Source organism: Thunnus albacares, chromosome 6 (genome assembly GCF_914725855.1).
Source record: "Thunnus albacares chromosome 6, fThuAlb1.1, whole genome shotgun sequence".
Taxonomy (NCBI): Eukaryota; Metazoa; Chordata; class Actinopteri; order Scombriformes; family Scombridae; genus Thunnus; species Thunnus albacares.
Window position 1 is genome coordinate 25,945,357 of NC_058111.1, and position 22,444 is coordinate 25,967,800.

Here is a 22,444-nt window from a genome sequence, read left to right on the forward strand (position 1 = left end):
AATTCAGTTACATAAGCCATCTTGTCACATCATTTTTTCTGCTGACATTTGTGGTTTTGGGTGAAATTTCTCAATGACTATCGGATAAAGAGGTCTGAAAGTTACATGCTCTCTCACTGCTACTATAAGAAATGTTTTGCACACAATTACTTTATGTGTCTGTCAGCTTGTTGTAGAATTTTGCTGCCCCCAAGTGGTAAAAAAAAAGTATACAATTAATCTTTAAAGATCAGTGACCAATTTGAGATTTGTTTTATCCCCAAATGTGTTCAACAAGACACAAGTGCAAGACTACAGAGTAACTGAACACAGGCAAAATAATCTTGATTGCACTGCCAACAAGTGTGAATGTGCAGCAGCCAGCAGTTACTGTTGAGTCTAGTCACGAGTGCAACACATTGTACCACAGGAAACCACAGCTGGTGTAGAAACCAAAGAGATCTGTGCAGTAATGTTTTTCCTACATACAAGATTTCATGTGGTGGTGATTCATTTTTTAAAAATTATTATGGCATAAATAATTAAGACATTTCAAATAGTCGGTGAGATTCTTTATGGTTTTTTCTTGATCGCTTACACAATATAACTGGGCCTATTAACTAAACATCTCAAACCATGACGCCATCTACCAAAAGACAGACCCATTTCCCAAAACTACTATTCCCCTGTTTTCACTCATGTGCTCATTTTAATTAACCCAAGTCATCACAGCTGGAACCCAATTAACACACAATTCCCCAGGTGGAAACACTAAAAGCTGAAATGGTTCGCACATCAATCAGAACCGCAGGATGGATAGATAACAGGGCCATGGGTCATTTTACTTGTTTTGGAACAATGGATCCACAAAGACCTGAGGCAGAAAACATGTGATTTCTACTATAGCACATTGAGAAATTAAACATTTTGAAAATGTATACATATGTCTTATTGTGTTCATCATCGAGGTTCTGGGGAAAAACCATAAGCACCATTATTAACTGCAGTATCAGGTTTTCACGGTAGTGTTTTGAATTGATATCAGCAATGTGTAATGGCTGTTTTGTAGTTTATGTGTATTTGATATGTATTTATATACATATATATTCTATGTTCTGTAAGATTACACAGTTATGAGTGGAGAGTTTTGTTTTGATGTGGAAGCTTGTTAAGATGAGTGTGCATTTATGTAATTTGTGTTTAGAGTTTTGGGGAAATGGAGCCTAATAATTTCAAGAAATATGTTTTGGCGGTCGAGAGGAACTGTACTGCGCCTGCGCGTCTGGGTGACGTCACAGGTGCGGTTGGACAACGATGAGCTTCCTGACTCTTCCCCCCAGCTGACTGAACAAGCTGAACTGGCTCAGAAATCATATGACTTCCTCAGGCACAAGTGCCCGGTGCTCTATTGACGCAGGTCGTTTACTGACATGGCGATAACACTGTGTGCTGTTTTTCTACTTATTGCTTCTATTCACGCCTGTGGTGAGTAATGTTACAGTCTGTTAAGATGTGTGTCCGGTTTAAACTGCATTGTGCTGTGTAAACTCTGCAGCAGCCTCCTCTGTTTTGTCCCATGTATGTACACAGCACCTCCTGATTTATCAATAACATTTCTGATGCTGTTTTACATCAGGATTTTGATACCTTTACACTTTTTTTTTTCATAATAATCTCTCATGGCATTCTCTAAGACTTTGCTTAAGTAATTTAAGTGGTAGGATAAATGACTGATCATAATGTAGAGCTGCAGTCAGAGTACGCATATTCAAATGTGTTGCCAGAATTTGGCTGGTGCTAATTTTGTGCCCTGGCTGCAATGATTAGTCAAATAATGGTTAGTCGAGTAGTCGCTAAGTCCTCAGTAAGGAAAAAATGACAAAGTGCTGGGTTCAACTTTTCAAATGTGAGTATGAAACTTTTATGAGTTAATTGAAACTTTTATATGTCATACTTGGCAGTAAAACTTAGTATCTGGATTTTGGGCTGCTGACCAGACAAAACACAACATTTGAAGACATCATCTTGGGCTCTAATTTTTCACTATTTTCTGACATTTTATAGACAAAATGAGTAATCAAGGAAAAAATTGTCAGATTAATCGTTAATCCTTAGTTGCAGCCATTAAAACTTTATTGCATACAGATAACATATAGGGCAAAAGGACAAAACAGGTATACACATCACAAACATGCATCAAAGAGGAAAAAGTACATAAATAAATCTGAATTAAAAAAAAAAAAGTCAAGTAATATTCAAAGAGGAAAATCAACATACAGTTTTAGTTGTATTTGAATTGAAAGAGATCCTAATGCAATTGATGTAGTGCCTCAATTCATATTTAAATACAATAAACTGATACTTTGTAAGAATAAAAACTAGATTTTTTTTTTTTAAATCCACTACACTCATTTTGAAAGTTGTGATAACCCAATAATACATCTTTGAAGGGTGAGAGCTGTTGTCCAGCAGTAGAGGACATAAACAGACTTGTCTGTGTGTATAGATGGACAACTTTCCTTTGCCTCCTACTACGGAGACCACATGGTGCTGAAGAAGTCTCCAGAGAAAGCTGTGCTGTGGGGCTACGGCCCCGAGGGTGAAGAGGTCATCCTCTTCTTGTTAGGACCGGTAAACCAGAAAACCTCAGCCACTGTGACAAAAGGTAAATACACCCAGTTGTTGTCAGGTGGGAAGTTTATGCAGACATCTGCAGGATACTGGATTGAAAAAGAGAACAAACTTAGTGATCCTGACAGTGGCAGAGACACCATTTTGTACCAGAGCCTCTGTTGTACAATGACTGGTGACATAGAGGAAGTGGCCTGAAAATCATGGTTTGGAAATGATTCTCAGAATATTGTTTTTCAACTGTTTTGCATGTTTCATGTTTCCTGATTTTGCTTTTCATTATGGCAACTCATCTGCAGTTCTTAATCCCACTACTGAGTTTAAAACATCAGGATCGCTGTCTTACTGACTTGCATCCACTTTTTCCCTGGCAGAGCATGTCTTCCACCTACAGTATATTAATTTGGTCACTTAATATTGTTGACAGTCCATGCATCGATTACTGCTGTTGTCATGAGTAATGTCCATAACACACACAGGCATCTGGCGAGTCACCCTTGACCCCGTTGAGGCCGGTGGTCCCTACAATGTGTCGGCATTTATTGGCAACAGTACAGCCACTCTGACAGATGTGCTGTTTGGAGACGTTTGGCTGTGCGGAGGACAAAGCAACATGCTCTTTGAAGTATCTCAGGTAGACTGAGCTAGGTGTACACCTATCTGTTTAATATACTTGACCATGGTAACATACATGTGCAGTATAAGTCTTACTGCAGCGAATCACAAACACACAAAAAGCATAGAAAGTTAGAAAAGTGATTGTGTGATATTTATCTGAAATTGTGAGTGCAGCACAAAGCAATAGTATGTATGTGCAAATACATTTTAGCTTTTGATTAAAAACTAGTTTGGTGTAACATAATTGTGTGTATCAGTGCCAGAAAGATGACAACATCTGTAACATGCACTCGAACAACTTTCATCTGGTGCTAAAAAAGCAGAAAGCTGTGATGTGGCTGTAATAGTTTGAAAGTTTGCACAAATACATCAGTGACAGGAAGTATTCTTAGGGGGGAACTGTATTATTTGATTGATTTGTGAACTTTCATGTATTTGTTAATCTCCAATAGCTTTTGAATAAATCAGAGGAGCTGGCCATCGCAGATAAGTATCCTCATGTGAGGACTTTCATGGTGGCCTTGAACCGGAGTGACACTGAGCTGAATGACCTGATTGAGGTGAAGTTTCCCTGGTCTGTGCCCACAGCAAGTACGCGAAGGATTCATTCATAGAATTGTTTCATGCATATATTATATTTGTTCCTACGTCATTTTCTTATGGTATAGTATAACAAGTATCGTGGAATCACATTTGGTAATTCATACTTTCTAATTATTTTTAAATATCAAGCATAGTGCTCTATCTAATCATGTGTTGTACCACCTGCTTGCATTCTGCTGATTGGTTAACAGGTTTGTGTGTTTCCAGATAATCTGCCTGGGTTCTCTGCAGTGTGCTGGCTCTTTGGCCGTTACTTGTATGATTACCTGAAGTACCCAATAGGATTGGTGGAGTCGTGTTGGGGAGGCACGCCAATCGAAGCGTGGTCATCTTCGAGAGCACTGCAGTACTGTGGACTAATGCCAACAGAAACCAAGTAAGGGTGTAGAGAAAACAGAGCAGTGATATGCATGGTGATAGATTTAAAAAGCTTTTCTAATTTTACTGCACTCGAGCAAGTGTAGTAACTCTTCTTATGCTCTCAATAGTTTGGTGTACTAACAAACTTTTAGTTTGCACTAACTGCTCTGTTTCTACTTTCAGCATGTTTCCACCGCTCACCCACTTGGAGGACAATTCTGTCATGTGGAATTCGACGAGAATGTTTCCACCGCTCACCCACTTTGAGAACAATTCTGTCATGTGGAATTCGATGATCCACCCGTTACTCAACATGACCATCAAAGGAGCAATCTGGTACCAAGGTACAGTAAGTCTTCCTTCACAGTTATCAGATGTTTACTGTAGCCAAACACACTACATGCATCTATGAGACTTGTCCGCACTTTCAGGAGAGGCAAATACAGTATATCATGAAGACCAGTACAACTGTTCTTTCCCTGCTATGATTGATGATTGGAGGATGGCGTTTCACAAGGGCTCAGGAGGGCAGACCGCTATCGACTTCCCCTTCGGATTTGTCCAAGTATGTTAGTATTTGTGTTTTAATTTGCAGAAGAGAAGCAAGTACTAATGGAAAGATAAAAACATCAAAAATGAAATATTCAATATAGTGCAGGTCTTGTCTTATAGTGCTTTCTTTAAAGTCACTATTTAGAGAGAGAGATCTGATCCATCATTTCTCTTTAATGCAGCTGTCCACTAACCAAAAAAGCGCCATATATGATGGCTTTCCAGACATCCGTTGGCACCAGACAGCCGACACAGGCTTTGCCCCAAACTTTCGGATGAAGAGGACATTCATGGCTGTGGCTATGGATTTGCCGGATGAAAAATCACCCTACGGCACGTAAGGATCTTGTTTATAGCACCTGAAATCTTAACAACACTGAAAAGCATTCAACTCCTGCTCGTACCTATGTGTGAGTTACACTTAGGAGCGCTTCAGATCCTGCAGGGATCATTAGCGTCTGTCTTGAGCTGTAGAGAATATCTGCATCACTTGACCGGTCAGCACCCTGTTTGCGGTGACTCTGTCAATCAGGCACCTGTGCATGCCTGTTCTAAGTAAATAAGACTTTTTAATCACTTATGTCCCAACTCCTTCTCATAGATTTGAACAACAATTCTTAAACTTGTCAGAATTCCACGTAAAACTCATTTGAGAGACAATTTCTGCTCCCATCACATGCTCGACCTGATTCAAATGTTTATCTTTGTACAAAATGCTGCATGCAAAGTTTCATCTGGAGCAAAGAACTCTCTCATCACATATGTTCAGACGCTCCAGATCCAGCTTCCTGTTTGTCCACAGATAGATTTTAAGATACTTATAAACATAGTATTAAGATACTTACAACAAAACCTGCTCCTCATATAAGTCGCTGGTAGAAATTTCATATCGACAGACTTCATGAATGTACCAAATACTGAAACGTTACGTTACATCAGTTTAAATGATATTTGACCTTCTGTTCAGGATCCATCCCCGTGACAAGTATGATGTAGCTTACAGACTGACATTGGGAGCAAAGGCAGTGGCTTATAATGACAAGGACGTGTCCTTCCTTGGACCATTTCCCAGCCAAATCATGTCCTCTAAAATGTTTGTCAGCATTACCTACAACCAGACAGTCTTTGTCAAACCATCTAAAGACATCTTTGAGGTAAGGCTGGCAGTGGAGTACTTGGTGTGAGTCAAGATTTCTGTCCCATATTCTGTTTTGATATGATCATTTCTTTCAAGACAAATGTCTTGCTAAATAAATCATTGAGCTCAAATCATTGCCTCTGCCTTATCCTGTGTTTTTTATCTAGATCTGTTGCTCGGAGAGTTTAGCTCCATGTGGGCCTAAGTCCAACTGGGTTCCAGCTCCCATCATCCTGTGGGATCATACTACCGTTGAGTTAGCTGCCATTTATTGTCCACATACTGATGAAGTAGTTGCTCTTCGATATGCATGGAGAGACTGGCCCTGTGACTTTAAAGCCTGTCCAATCTATAGTGCCACTAGTTATTTACCTGCACCTCCATTTGTTATTAACCGCAAAACAGCCAAAGGAACCATTTGGAAAAGGCACTGAACCAGAAACTAATTGTCACTCTGGCAAGAAACAAACCACTTTTGGAAATTTGCCATTAAAAAATGCCTATAAAACACTCTACACTGTTAAAACCAATGCCAATAATTGCTGGACTGTATGAATATTGTAGATCATGACAGATGAATGTTTTATTTGAACAAATGTTTATAGCACAAATGAGTCCTTTCGACTTGTATCATTTGCACAAATAAATGACAAATCAACAATTAAGTTTGTGTGGGTGTGTTGCATTCAAAACCAATGCTTTTACTTCAAAGAAAAACAGATGGAAATGCAGTCAAATTATTGATTAATCAAACATGATCAATAGTTGTTTCAATTGGAAAAATTTTACAACTGCAACATTAAGTAGGGTACCAACAGTTGATCACAAATAGTTGCCCATGAACCAAAACTTTTGGCATAATACAGTTTTTTTTTTTTTTTTCCCAGTGTCATCCCCAAATAATGAAAAGGCCAATACTAATTATATTTGCAACATAATGTCAGCTTGAGTCATCGAGTAACAAATACAATTTTAAATACAGAGCTTGAAGCTAACTTGCTAGCCACATCCAGTATGTTGGCATCAACCATGCTAGCACACATCCCCAGTAATGCTTTGTCTGGGGCTTGCTAGAAGATGGCAGAATAAATATCATAGGTTTGAATTATTATCTACCTCTGTTTGACAAACACTGAATGTATATTGTTTGGAATTTTAAAAAATGTAAATCTGGTAAATAAGAATGAGAGTTCTTGATGAATACAATCCGTTATTTCAGAGGTGCTTTGGAGCAGAATCTCAGGAGCTGTAATAGGAGGTAGAGGGCTTCATGGTGGGGGAGGTCAGGTGGTGCTGATGAGAGGAACTAGGAGACTGTGGTGTCTGTCCTGAGGGAAAGATGGATAATTAATGGCAGCTTCGCTATCAGTGTCATGCCGAGTAATCATGTTAGCATAAATACAAGAGATAACAAAATATTCTTATTATTATTGCATTATAATACTTGTTTTTTCAGCTAACCTACAGTAACCACTTACATTTATGATATATTATTTACACCAGAGGCCTAAAGGAGCATTTGATGGGGTGAGGAGGGCTATTCTCACACTCTCCAACAGAGCAAAGTATCACTGAGCAGCTCCACTGATATTTTGACCGCAGTTGAGGAAGAAAACTCAGTTTTTCATTTGTCTCCTCACCGAGGGATTCTACCCTGTGACCTCCTCACTACAAGCCAAGCTGTTAAACCTAAAGGCTACTGTGTCCTTCTGCCTTTCACATTCAATTATCAGACTCGTTCTCTCTACAGCTGTGAAATGTTTTTCTTATACATGAAAAATCAAGGTCCACCAGATGTAACAACAAAGATATGGGAAACCAGCTTTTAACAACCTGTGATGTGCTCCGTCTTTATGTTCTCGTCAAAGCCCTGGTGTCTCTGGTAGGCCTCAAAGTTGACAGAGGCGTCGTCCTCTGACAGGCTGTGAGGAACTTGGCCATCACCAGGGCGACACACCTCAAAACGTATCCATCGGTAGCTGTATGAACATAATAACCAATGAGTACTTAAAATCAGCCAAAATTCATATGCATTAAGAAATCTAAACGCTAGTTGCATGCAAGATGCAAACAGGTTGGAAAATATGTTTCGGTGTGTAATCATGTAATTCAATGATCAATTTGTAAAATTCCTTTTTAGTCCCTGTCTGGGAAACACAATGAGCGAAAAATGTAGAAGCAATTAGAAATAAATAATAAATGTCTGCTAATTACTTGTTTATGAAAAGTTGGATCAGCATGTTTCAGATGACTAGACCTCAAATATTCCCAGTAGGTAGTTGACAGGAAGGCTGCACACTAGACAACCAGCCACTACTAAGCACTGGGCAAGTCATCTATTCTCTCCAATTTAAAAACAAATCTCAATTCTATTTTTATATGACAATCTACTAATCCACATTCAGTTAGCAGGGTGAATTTACTTGCTACACTTGCGTGCTCCAGGACAACTCTGGATCAGATTCTGGATGGTGGGGTGAGAGAAACCAAAGAAGTCTGCTCCTGATGGCACAATGGGCTCAACAGACTTGGAGCTAGGAGAAGGACATGTTGAATAAGTACATAATTATATTGAAAACTATATTATGCTATGTAACCACAAGCGTCTGTGATGAAGTTTGATACCTGACAGATGCAATGGTCATTAGTAGATTGGAGTGGCACGTCAGGGCAGAGGAGGCCACAATGGCATTCTGAGGATCTTCTTCAGGCACAATCTCAAACTGGGGGAACAATGTTGGAAATTTTAAAGCTCCTACATCCTAACATATCCTACAAACAAACACCCCATTGCAACTTAGTCATTCATACCATTTCAAACTGAACAAACAAAGAGATTTTGTCTGAAACTTTATCACCAGTGTACACTGCAGTTTTGCTCAATTGGACTGGAGAAGACCAAATGTCCTCTTTACGTTTAATTTTCTGTACTTAAAACAGATTTCTCTAACAACTTTGAAACAGATTTACTGCAGCTTTTGTGCCAGTTTTTCAGGGTGTGGATGTAACACATTCTACTGGATTTACTAAGGTTGCACAATTTGCGATGGTCAGTCATGCCAGCAAAACTCTCAGCCTCTGAAGACCAGGTGTAACGAAGCACATTGTTTGGCTGCATTTACCTCAGTATTAACACCCACATCAACACCATCTCCAACTCCACCTGCTCCACTCCAGAGCTGCTGGGCATGCTGCTCTGACCCCCCTCTTTTCTCAGTAAATCTAGCTCTGTGTGTGTACCTGTGGACCTGTTCCACCATCCTTGATTTGGCAGGTGTAGAGGCACTGCTGGTCAGGGTTTTTCATGCTAGCAAAGATTCGAGTGCTGCAGAAGCCCACTGGGTAGATGGCACACTCGTCATGGAACAACATTCTGTCTGTGATGATCTGAAGAGCAGTCAAAAGTTTGCATTTAGTAAAATGCATGTCATGGTTAGTGGTCAGCTTTAAGAGAGGCTTCATTTTACCCACATTTTTTGGTATTATATAGTTAATATTGATTTATTTAATCATTAGTTTACACTCATAATAGGCCGTTTGTTGTAGTTGTCTCAGCAAGAAGACTCAAACACTAATAACGTAAGTGTCTCAGTAAGATGTGCCAGTGAGTTGGCAGGTACAACAGACCTTTCTCACAGCAAACATTTAAACTTGTCAAAACTGGCAAACAGTCTCTGCTTCTCAATGTTCCCAAAAACTGAGACCTGTGGTGAAGCTGCCTTTCACAGTTTTGGAAAAACTCAATTTTTTTCTTCCACTAAACTATAAATGGGACGTTTGCTACATGTGAGTCATGTCAGACACTGACCTCTCCCAGACTGTAGACTGTTAATCCTCCCAGTACGATGGGAAAGACGGGACGACCAGATGAGTCCAGAGGGATGGGTTGCACCAGCTTCCGAGAGCCGTCTGCTAGTTTTCTCTTCTTAGACATTTTCTTTGGAACTGAAGAAACATGACAATAAAATACTGATGAAACCACACACGAGTCACATTAATCCTGTTGCTCTCCCTGTAAGTCCCATCTATTTTTAATATGCATCTACATTAATACTTCATCGTAGTACTCACGTTCCTCCTTTCCGTTCTCTCGTCCTCGCTCTTTCCTTTCCTTCTTGGGTTTTTTAAGAGGTCCCTCGTCCCCTGTTGACACCACTGATGTAAGGTTATGCCCCCCGGACAGGCCTGAAGCCCCAGCTGAACCTGAGGTTAATGCAACAGGCGGCACAGCTGGATGAGAGCTTGATGCAGGTGTTGGCAGTATCTCTCCCTCTGACAAAGACTGGTACTGCAACAACGACTTCAGTAAGAACCTAGAAATGAAAATAAATATTAATAAAATTAGACTCCTGTTTTTTTTTTAATGTCACATGAAGTGAAAAATGTGCAAAATATGACTTGACCATCACAAAGCCGGTGGTGGGTCCTTGCTAAACACATTTTTAGACTCACCTGCGCTCCTCCTTTGCTCTCAGAAACTTCTCCTCTAAGTGGGCAACTTCATCACAAAGAGCTGCATTCTCCTGTTATTATCATTATAACACAAATTATTAGAGCTGTGTATTTGAAAACATACAAATATTTGACACATACTACCACATACTTGGTAGTTCTATTCAGTAACAACCATAATGCAGAAAAAGCAATTTTCATAAATACACAGTTCACTCACAAATATCATGGCCCGAGCTGCTTTGCGCAGTCTCAGGTACTTGAGCCTGTACTTTTCATTCTGGTTTTTTCGCGGACCTCTCTTCATCTTTCCCTTATGCTCAAAGGAACTGGTGGGGGATGGGAAGGCGGGTCCCGAGGTACCTGAGCCAGAACTGGAGATGGTATTCTGCTGCGGGGAGCCGAGAAAAGACTGGGCAGTGAAGGCCTGCAGGGCCTGTTGACGCTCCTCATCAGTCTGTGAGAGGACAGAGGAGGAGAGAAAGACAAGAGATCTGTCGCTGTGCACCGGGAGAACCTGAGGCTTGTGCTGGTGTTGCCTCCAGGATACTGGATGAAAACACACTTAAATGCAGATGATAAAATAATAACAGATGTAGCTTATATTTAAAACTGCTATATGACAAACAATGAAAGTCACTGAAAACAAAAAGTGCACAAGCTGAAATTATTTATACTCTGAATTTATCTCAGATCCATACAGATGCAGGAAAACATCTGTCTTTGCCAGGCTCTCACACTACTCAGCTTTGAAAGTGTAAACATAGGTACTACAGTAGTTATAGTATAAATAAGGAGTTATTAGTGCTTTGGAGTACTGCCGCTATAACTGCGTTAGAGTGCCTTCTAGTCGTCTCTGCTATAAAATTCTGCTCTTCTGGGCCACACAGCTGCATTAGCATTACCCCCATGTCCTTGCATCTGCTTTAAAAAGACAGTAATTTAATAAATAGCACATATCCTGAGACATTACACCAGATAGCTTTCAATCGCAACTGCAAAAGCGACGCTGCACCCATCACATAATTATGTTGAGATGGGACTTTCAGCATCAATAAGTTTCATCTATATGACAAAATTACACTAGGCAGTGATGTGCATCGAACTACAGCTCTGTACCCAAGTCTTGTGTGAATAACAGCATCCCAGAATTTATCCATGACAAATAGTCAGGCATGAAAGGTCAAATGCATTTTCATTATCCCAGAACATATTTGAGGTTTAGTGTGAAATTGGCATTAGTGTCCCATAAAACTCACCAGCAGTGCAAAGACTCCGTTTCTGTTCTCAATCCTCTTGAATCTCCTGCTGCCTTTTTGTGTCTGAAACATAATGTGAGACTGAGGCCAATGCACGGGGCTGGAAAAGCCAAATTTGATTCCCAAAAAGCTGGAGGTCAATTTAGATCAGTTCATTATAAGATACATTAAGCTCAAGTGTGGTGCATCTGAGCACAAAGTATCCTTTTTCTGATTACAGCACATTAAATCTTCCCCTCTTTAATATGGTGAGGTGATGTAAAAGAAGCAGAATGGAAAATAATGGAGAAAGAAAAGATACTAATGGAAATAAAGATGAAGCATTTGTATCAACTGAACTAACACAAATGATGAGTGGGAGCGCAAGTTATTATACTCAACAGCAGGGGCTGCTGTCACACTGAGTCTCAAAAATCCTCCTTACCTCACGGTACATGACGGCCTCCAGACTTGATTTTGCGCTGCCAATGAGAGAACAGGATAAGAAGTAATTTTATAAGGTTTTGAGTTTTAAAAGGACAATCCTGAAACAACACACAAACACTTAGCCTCTTTGCACAAACTTGGTTTTCATGAATTTGTTTTAAAACTGTCCAACGTTAACGAGGAACAATAAGATTGTAAATAACTTGCAATTCTGATTATCTCCAAAATACTTAAGAAACTTGACAATTAACATTTTTAAAAAAAATCCCCACTATTCAACAGTTTAACTTTCATAAATGAGCACAAGGGCAAGAAGAAATGTAGCAAATTGTAAGAAATCGCTGTACTTAGATTGAACAAGTCCCCTGTCGATGATTCTCTGTTTAATCTCCTTTATGTGCATGGGACGTCCTGCTTCCTCCAGCACAATCTACATGAGGAAGGGTTGAAACAGAAAACACTTACCAAACAAACAAATCTCACAGTAGTCGATTACTATAAGTGCTATTACTAGAAATCACATATGATGAATGAATGTCAGATACCTGGGCAGCATCGAGCCATGTGAGGTTTGGCTTCTCTGCAATTTCACTGGGTGGTTCGCTGCAAATAAAAACAGTTAAGCATCATCTAGTGTAATAGTATTATTTAATTTTTGGCAACTCTTACACTATATGAAAATCGAGCATGTATGATTACAAATTTAAGTAAATAGTGAAGCTAATCCAGAATATAAAGTAATCATATATTGTCACATTTATAAATTCTACACAGTAAACTTAACAGTAAAACACAGCTTTTATCAACACAATGCATCCGTGATCCCTTGATACCAAAACCAAAGTTCAGGATTTTCCAGGTAAAACACTTGCTTGCTGTTGTTCAGTTGTTGTTTGTAATAAGCTTGATATATATTCTGATTTATTTGCCAGTAGAGAGGAGTGCAAGCCTGAAACTATTTTCATTTGGCCACTTTGGGCAAATCTACACTATCTCAATAATAATGCTGCAGTCACACTCTGTGCTCCAGGCTGCTGAAATGTACACATAAGTTAAATCTTGCACAGTGTATCTTCTATATCTATAAGCAGTGAGCCCAGGCTGGATGTAAAAGTATAACATACATGCTATAAAATCACATTATGTTCAACAACCTCTCCAGAGTTTCAGCAGTCCCAGACAGACTTGCAATGCTATCCAGAGCAGGAAACAGAGAGTAGCTTCCCTGTCCATCAGCCTCCATCTCAGATTCAAAAGTGTTGAGTGACTCCATAGGAGACAGGGACGAGCCTCTGCCCTGTAGAGATATGAACATTCAATAGACAGTCCTTAGTCTGCAGGTGCCTGAACAACACACAGTAGCAACACTGACACACAGAAACCTGTTATTCTGTCATGTTGTAGCAAACAGTAGCACTTGCTAATTGCTAACAAATGCTTATAACATAACGGACAAGAGTAGCGGTTAGCTATAAAAAAACACACGCATACACACACCTCGATTTAAGTGCAGCAAACGAGCTGAACCCACTCTATCAGTACGTGCTCCGGGTTGTTTGTTTCCGTCGTGTATCAACCGGAAGCAATATTTTTTTTCTAGGATGGCGAAGTCAAGTCTATTCTCTGATTGGCTAAATCCTGATATCCGTACCCTAACCTTAACCAGTCCTATTTCTCATTTCTAAACCTAATCAACGAAGGCATTAAGTACTAGCCAATCAGAGGCAGAGTAGGGCGGGTCATTCCGTCGCCATCCTTGAAAAAAAAGTTTGACAAACGGAACCATCAGTCGTCCTCATCGCGTTGTTTACATGCAGAGAAGCTAAACGTCGTGAATACAGCTGCACTATGGAGCGTGTACAGCACAAATATTTTTGTGAGATGGTGCAAACAGCAAGTATCGACGGTAAAAAAAATAAATAAAATAAAATGTTTGTCGATAAAGAAGATTGATAGAGGAATTATAGTTAGTGGCTCAGTTGTTTTACCGGACATTTTTACTGAGAGCACTCCGACCGGATATCCGGAATAGTTTGTTTTGAACATTGACTTAAAATCAATGGTTTTGAAGCATGGATGCATAAAGAGAACTAGGAAAGTTCTCTTAATACATCCATGTTTTGAAGTGTTCAATCAGCCTTCTATTAGAAAAGAAAAGTAATAAAATACAAAGTTTATGATCACAATTGCAAGCAGAATAGGATGTTTTAGATGAAAATTGTCTTGAAATGATTATGAGTGAGAGCTGAGAATCAAAAAAAAGGGCTTGTAAAATAATCCCAAAGCGGTTGTACTGTATGTCATCATTTCTGAAAGCCAAAAGCCTCTGAAAGAGAAATTCAAGTTTGTGATTGTATAGATAAGATTTGTAATAGTAAGACAAAATGAGCGCACAAATGATATCAACAGTGAAGTTTCACAAACCTGGTGAGGAAAAAGCTGTTTTGTTAATATTGAGCCACCTACAGATTACAAGCAGAAAACTATGTGGAACTTCTCTCTCTGTAAGACACACGTACATGGGCCAACATGCAACTTCAGTGTCACACACAGAGTGGAAACTTCAAGTGACACACAGTTTTCTGCTAAATCTGTAGATGGCCTACTCAGATGCTCAAGTTTTGTTTTGTTTTGTTTTTCTCTTAGTTACAATATAATGCAGACAGTGAAAGCACTACTTTGTGACATTTTCTGATTGACAGCTGGTTGCCTTAATTTACATGTAATGGTCAAATAAAAATTAGGCTATGTGAGTCTGTTAGGATGGCCGTGTAGCAGCTGGAACTTAAAAACAGGAGGCAGAAAGGTGCAGACCAACCAGGGGTCCGTTTCACAAAGTAGGCTCAACAAACTCTGAGTCTAATCCTGAACTCTGAGTTGATCTACTCTGAGATAGGAAACTCTGAGTTTCCGGTTCCAGAACAGCTGATTTGAGTCAGCTTAATCAACTCAGAGTAGTTGGAGTTAAGCGAGTGCACCACAACAATGAAGAGCCAGCATCAATGGAGCCCCGATTCAACGAGTCACCATGGCAATGGGGAAGAGGATGGCTGCGTTTTTCACCCCACTAGCTCTAGAAATCTTAATGCACTCATACGGCGAGTTTGAACACGTTTTCAGAGAGAAGTGCAACACCGCTGCAGCTGCAAAAGAGAGAGAGACGGCGTGGGAGAACATTGCGCTCGGGTCAATGCGTAAGTTTAAATGTAGTCCTTTGCAATCACAATAATATTACAGGGGAAAACTGCTTGAATGGTCGCCTATTAATTTATTTCATTTAGGTGCAATCCCGCGGGGGAGAAGCGCACTTGGCAGCAGTTTAGGATGAAATATAAAAACATTGTTCAAACAGGTGAGACCTCGGCATAATCTCATGGGGGTACCTCATTTTGATCATGTTTTACATTGTAAAGTAAATATTAAGTGGCTGTTTGACTGTGCAGTTGTTTTATCCCCAACGTAATGCTGGTTTCACACACATAAATGTCTTCTCATCTACATAATGTTCTGTTAAATAATTAATCCTATTTAAACTAACACAGACTTCTACTCAGCCAACAGAAAGAAGGCAGATGCCCGTAAAACGGGTGGTGGTCCAGCACCGCCACCTCTAACGGAGGCAGAGAAGCTGGCCATAAGCTCAAAAAGATAATTGTCTGGAAATTCTAGAACATCTATGCGCGGTCTGATAACCATCTCCCGACGAATATTTAATTCTCTGTGCAGTAATGCTGCACCTTCATCCACGGGATCGTTCTCAAAAGGACATGCCATGTTAGTGAAAAAAATCGCCACCTACTGTGCCCAATGGACTTCAAATATACTGACTCTGATTTTTTTTAATGATTTTTTTTTTAAATGACAGATGGCAGAGCCAGGCTACGCCAAAACTCGCCTGCTGACTGAATGCATGAGGAAACCAAATGGAGTGTGTGGCTCTGAAAGAGGGCGGAGACAGAGAGAAACTCGAGGTTCATTGAGGAAAAACCTGGCCCCGACCAGGTTAGGTTCATAGAGTCTGTTACTACGGTAACTGACCGAGAGCTTAAGTTATCTCTCTCTCTGAAACAGGCTAGAGTTACCCCTCTTTCTTTTGAAATGGAAAACTCAGAGTTTCCCTCATTTCAGGGTTAACAGACTCTGAGTTTTCACTAAACCTGTTTTGTGAAACGGACCCCTGGTGTTTATTTCACCCACAATGAAGACTAACAATAACAGTCATAATTCTCCACATAAAATACTATGAACCACAGGCAGCATGTCGTCCTGACAGCAACAGTTCCTGATGAAAACAGGTAGTATTATATAGCCTGCCACTGGCAATGAACTCAGCCCCTACCACAGTATAGGGGAATCTGCCCCTCACCTGACATCAAAACACAACAAAACATAACAAATACATTGAAATACATTTATACTGCAGTAAAGTCAAATACTATGTATGATCTTAATTCATATTACACATAGAATCATAGAAAACAGCAGATTAAAGTACACTAGACCCCTACACTAATTACCACAAGGTATCTCATCGAACCTTTGGATTGGTGCTCTGATATGGTGGAGACTCTGTCAGTCATTGTGAGAGAGCAACAAGAGAGATGTGCACAGCAGAGATGGCACAGCTGTGATATGAGGTTCAGTGATCGGCAATCAGAGGGAGAGACTGACAAAGCCGAAAGAGTGAGCAGATCCAAACAGGAGACCAACGCCGCCACCATCAAGGAACAGATAAGTGACTTTCCTTTCTTTCTTTCTCTCTGTCTGTCTATCTTTCTACTTCCGCATTAACTTCCACTTGACACCATCACCCAGCCATCAAGCAAACTCACCCCCAACAATCACCTACAATCACTTGTTTTATATGAATCTATTTTGGCTTATTTTTTACTTTTTCCTGCCATCTGCCTACTTTTCAGTCTACAAGTGTTTTAAAGCACAAACCACCTTGAAATTCAGCCACAAGCACTGCTTTTAAAACCCCTATCTTCTCTGTCCCACTCCACAGCATTCGCTCCCTATGCTGTATTTTACACCTGATAGGTCCATAATCTCAAACACTACTGCAGTCCTTCAGTTTTTTATCTTATAATGCTTCATCCCCCAAAACCTGAAAAACACCAACACAAAGACCACAACAGGACACAACCACCAGAGAAACAACTACATGGGAACCAGCAGAAAACCAATTAATCCAAACCACCACCTACCCAAGCCTCCAAAGACCCACACCTGTACCGCTGCAAGCAGATAGCCACCAAATACAAAATCATCAAAAACCAGTTGTCCTCATTGGACAGCTTTATTACAGAAACTCAAAGAACTGTACTCACCACAGGCCATCACACCACTAGGAGGAACCACTGCACCACAAAATAGGTTTGCAGGGCAACTGGTTTGCCATCCATCAGGGTTGTGCAAATACAGTGAACTTTTCAGCTCCAACCCCAAAAAGAGAGCACGAAAGGAACCAGATCAGAAAGATTGATCCAATGCAAACCAACAGAAAAATTAGAAAGTAAGTCTGTATAAGAAGAGGAGGCATTCTCATATTTACACACAACATAGACTCCATAAATTCCATAAAATTACATACGGCCCAGCAAGAAAAGCCACACCAGCCACCAACAAACCAAAGAGCTGATAATAAAGGGGATCCACCCTGACACAGACACCAAAGAAATAACAGAAGAACTGGAAAAACAAGGCATCTCCATCACCGAAGCACACCGCATCACCAGCAGAACTACTCAACAACCCACCACCTTCATAAGGATCCCAGTCACATGTCTCAGATGTTGAGGAACTCACCACCACAAACAATGCAACAAGGACAGAACAGACTCTTAATGTGCCGACTGCGGTGGCAAGCACCCGTCCATCTCCAAGAACTTCCCCACCTGCCTAGCCCTCACCACCACAGCACCAAGAAGCTCCAGGCCACAAAATTGCTCAAGGTTCTAGGTGCCCCCCCACCTTCCACACCCCCCTAAGATATGCCACTGACCCCCCAGAACCCCAGCACAAGCCTCAACAAGATACATGAAGACCTCAAATTGTTATGCAAAGATGAGAAAACAATACAGAAAATGCTGGGAAGAGTCATAAAGAGCACAAACTTTTTAAACAGTCCCATCTTTTAACTCGCTCATTAAACCAAATTATTTAATCTTATTCTCTTTAATCTTGGTTTTTTTAATCAAACAGGGCATATGAAACTCATTTTAACCTCACTCAAGAAGAACTTGCAAACAATAAGTACATGGCCACCACACTGTTTTTAAATCTATCCACTACTCTTCTCATTACATCCATATATAGTCTGAAATACAATGCTCTGGAAAACTCATCAAGACCATCACTAACAACAACAGAAATGTGCTCATACTGGGAGATTTTAATGCCAAGACAAGATTTTAACTGCAACACAACAAACAACTCCGGAATAGCACTTAAAGAAATATTGGACACCACCAACCTCACCATACTAAATAATGACAAACCCACATACATCCACTCTGCCAGCTCCACCATGGAAATACTGGACCTGGCACTCTCGTCACCAGACCTCTCACCACCTTGCCACTTTCTCCCTCACATTCTAGCACATGCCACAACAACCATGGCACAACTACAAAAAAGCCAACTGGGAAACCTACAGGAAGCACATTATCAAACAAACCACGGACATTACTCAGATCCCACACCACCACCATTCACTAGACCATCTAGCCACACACATTGGATCAATACTCACCCAGGCATGTGACACATGCATCATGCTACACATCACCTCCAAACCACAGCAACAGCTCCCACCCCACATCCTACACCTGATCCAAAGGAAAAGAAAACTACACAGACACTACTTCAAATACAGATCACCGGACACATAAGCAGAAATAAACCAGCGCCAGAACCATATCAGACAACAGCTCACTGTGCGCTCACAAGAAAAATGGACATCATTCTACAGTAAACTGGGCAGTGACTACAGAACCAACCCACGCAGTTTCTGGCAGAAAATTAAAAAAACATGAACGGTGCACAAAACAAAAACAACATACCAACTCTAACACATCAAGATCAAACTGTTGAAAACAACCAAGAAAAAGCAACTCTATTCAGAAATCAACTCCAAAACATTCACTCCTGTCCCTCAGATCCACACTTTGACCATGAATGGAAGGAAACTGTCGACAAGGCCACAACATATTCCTCTCCATCTCTCACCTCAGCAGATGACCACCCACTGACATAACTGATCACCTGCCAAGAAATCAAAGCTCACCTGAAAAAAATGAGAAATAACGCACCTGGAGAAGACAACATCAACACCATCGTGATCAAGCAAGCACCAGAAACTTACTTCAACCTGCTCTCCCTCCTCTTCACCACCTGCCTCACCATCCGTCACTTCAACTGAAAAACAGCCATAGTTGTCACCCCAACACCTACAGTAAACTGTTTGATTCCACCATCACTGCACACCTAGCACAGCACATAGAGAACATGGGAATCCTCTATTCTTCCATAAAAACAAATTCACCACCATTATCATCCTCAAACTATCAGAAGAAATCACCTGCAGTTTCACCAAAAAAGAATTCAACATGGCAGTATTTTTCGACATTGAAAAGTCTTTTGACAAAATGTGGCACGACGGATTACTCTTCAAGTTACAGGACAAAAAACTCAGAATACCACTTCCCGTCTACAATATCGTTTCATAGTTGACAAATAAAGGTCAAGGTTTCCAGTTTCCTCTCCACCTTTTTCACTCCCAAAACTGGTGTTCCAAAAGGTGCAGTCCTCGGTCCACTCCTTTTTCTTCTCTACATTATGATGTGTACTACCCCCCACCCACCATAGGACATGTTTCACAATTTGCTGATGACCTCTGTCACTGGACTCACTCCAAATCAATTTCACTCACATGTATTGTTAAAACAGAAACCTGATCCAATATGTGGAGAATTAAACTCAACCCCACCAAAGCTCAGCTCATCCTATTCACCAGAAAGCCCCAAGTCAAACCAGCTGTCCACCTCACCCTCCACAAACCCCCATCACCATGGCCAAAGAGGCAAAGTTTCAAGGAATCACATCCCAAAGAAACATGCCATGGATCACCCACATCAATAACCTAGAAAAAGAAGGCAATCAAAGACTCAACCACCTTAAAGCACCGGAAATCATCCTCAAGGTTTATCAGACATATACCAGATCAATCTTTGAATATGCAGCACCAGCCTGGACCACAGCCTCACAACACCAGTTCAACAAACTACAAACCATCCAAAACAAGGCTGTACATCTGCGCCCACTACATCCACGGCATGTCCAGACTCCAAACCATCCAACGAAGTAACATCATCCTCACACAGAAAAACATACATAGAGCAATCCACAACCCGGCACTGACGCAGTTAATCCAAGAAGCACTATAGGCCACCGGAACACCCCTCTCTACAATCCTGCAAAACAAACCACCATAATTTTCTAAATTCTGGCACTGACAGTACCCCATGATTTCATTTCATTTTAACCTATTTTATTTCATTCCACACACCTCATATATCTACTGCATTATCTTTACTATTTACTGTTCTCTTCCCCTTTACATTTCTATCAGCTTTACATTGACTCCCGGCACCCACCTGGCTACTCCCCACCATCTTCTTCTCTTATGGCTCCAAACTGAATTCATTTGTTTAGGGATATAAAAGGACACAAGCCCTGAACTATCTATCAGGTTCATGAACGTTCTAACTAACTAACTGGGGACTCTTTTAGTCCAAACACCCTGGATAGAAGGCACAACAGAGGTGACTGACCTGAACACAAACATTACACATTATATTATTGCATAAGCAACAGTTAAAGATGCAGTGTGTAGAATTTAGAGGCAGAAATGGAATATAACCATATTTAATTAGTGTTTAATCACCTGAAGATAAGAATCATTGTGTTTTTGTTACCTTAGAATGAGCCCTTTATATCTACATAGGGAGCGGGACCTCTTCCACGGTGGCCCCTATGTTGCACCGCCATGTTTCTACAGTAGCCCAGAACAGACAAACCAAACACTGGCTCTAGAGAGGGCCTTTCACATTTTTTTCAACCACCACAGGTTCTCCTACACGCTTGGAAGGGGAGAAGGGGTGGGGGTGGGGTAATCAGTTTGTCACGATCTGCAACCTCACAGCTAGATCCTACTAAATCCTACAAACTGCACTTTTAACACTACATTCCATCATCATTTTGGCCAAGGTTACACCACAGTGAGCACATTATGTTGAGGTAACCAAACTAGCCAAACTGAGTACGTCTTTACAGGCCCGGCCTTCAATCACTACACACGTTGCAATCAGTATTTACAAGACACACATAATTTTTACACAACATTTGCAACATTTCAATAAAAGAAACAATCAACCCTTCAAGTTTGTGCCTTATTTCTTTTACCAGTACTTTATTCAAACTGTACTTTATACAATCTTAGAGAGGTTGTCTGTGTTGCTGCCATTTATAGTGAAAAAAGATCTAAATTATACTCTTTAAGTATTGTTCTTTAAATAAAATGTAACAACAACCAGTTATTGTTGCAGTAACCCTTCCATCTTTTCCAACAGTCGGCTTCTGAGCATTTCATTCATAAATGTGTCTCTGAAGATTCTCAGTCATCCATTTCTAAGGGTATCTAGAAGTACTAAAGGAGGATTTATCCGTCAAGGTGTTGAGGTAACTGTGGAATTTCATAACTACAGTATTTTGAAAATCCTGGCATAGCTGACATGCACTCTTGCAAAAAAGTACCTGACGGACACAGTGCTTCTCCTTTTGCAGTTATTAACTCACAACATTGTGATCTGAAAATCTTTCCTCAAGGTCAAGATAATTCCCAAAAACATGTTTCTCTGTACTTTGATTTTCTATTTTGTTTCTCTCTCTCTCTCTCTCTCTCTCTCTCTCTCTCTCTCTCTCTCTCTCTCTCTCTCTCTCTATCTTTCTCTCTCTCTCTCTCTCTTCATTGTTACAAAATGACTTATGTGGTACAGACATAAATGTTTGTGTGGTTGTTTTTGTGTGCTGTGAACAACACAGATTATAGGGACATATTGTGGAGAAAAAATATGCCACACCTAGAACCAAGAAAGACTATCCCTCCATAGAACAAAAAGTCCTTTAAACGCATGGGTGACTGTCAGAAATTAAGACAAACTGATCTCATTTGTGGTGTATTTAGAAATAAACACCTGCAAACTTCATATTACATTAGAATTATTGTTTTCTGTCATTCTGAGATGGTTGTGGGCAATAAAAGGGTTAACTTTCCCTTAAATCTGATTGATTTAGTTATTTCTTATCAATCTCATAATTAAAAGGTTTACTCACTCAAATACAGTACAGTGAGTATTTTCTC

General features: G+C 40.3%; 2 protein-coding genes across 2 annotated transcripts; one reads left to right on the top strand and one right to left on the bottom strand.

Moving 5' to 3' along the window:
• Positions 1 to 1,290: 1,290 nt before the first annotated feature.
• On the top strand, positions 1,291 to 6,546 carry siae (sialic acid acetylesterase). The gene is made up of 10 exons (XM_044354147.1): positions 1,291 to 1,464; positions 2,486 to 2,644; positions 3,090 to 3,244; positions 3,681 to 3,819; positions 4,039 to 4,207; positions 4,375 to 4,535; positions 4,623 to 4,756; positions 4,926 to 5,080; positions 5,711 to 5,897; positions 6,049 to 6,546. The coding sequence occupies exons 1-10, from the start codon at positions 1,410 to 1,412 to the stop codon at positions 6,313 to 6,315; spliced, it is 1,581 nt and encodes a 526-aa protein (XP_044210082.1). The 5' UTR covers positions 1,291 to 1,409; the 3' UTR covers positions 6,316 to 6,546.
• On the bottom strand, positions 6,438 to 13,624 carry tbrg1 (transforming growth factor beta regulator 1). Its single transcript, XM_044354146.1, has 15 exons — positions 13,516 to 13,624; positions 13,173 to 13,315; positions 12,564 to 12,621; positions 12,366 to 12,448; positions 12,017 to 12,053; positions 11,593 to 11,655; positions 10,554 to 10,790; positions 10,334 to 10,404; positions 9,953 to 10,194; positions 9,690 to 9,826; positions 9,122 to 9,268; positions 8,507 to 8,604; positions 8,305 to 8,415; positions 7,715 to 7,860; positions 6,438 to 7,209 (listed from the first exon to the last, which is right to left on the bottom strand). Exons 2-15 carry the CDS (start codon positions 13,289 to 13,291, stop codon positions 7,121 to 7,123), a joined length of 1,638 nt encoding a protein of 545 aa, XP_044210081.1. The 5' UTR covers positions 13,292 to 13,315; positions 13,516 to 13,624; the 3' UTR covers positions 6,438 to 7,120.
• Between the last annotated feature and the right edge of the window lie 8,820 nt (positions 13,625 to 22,444).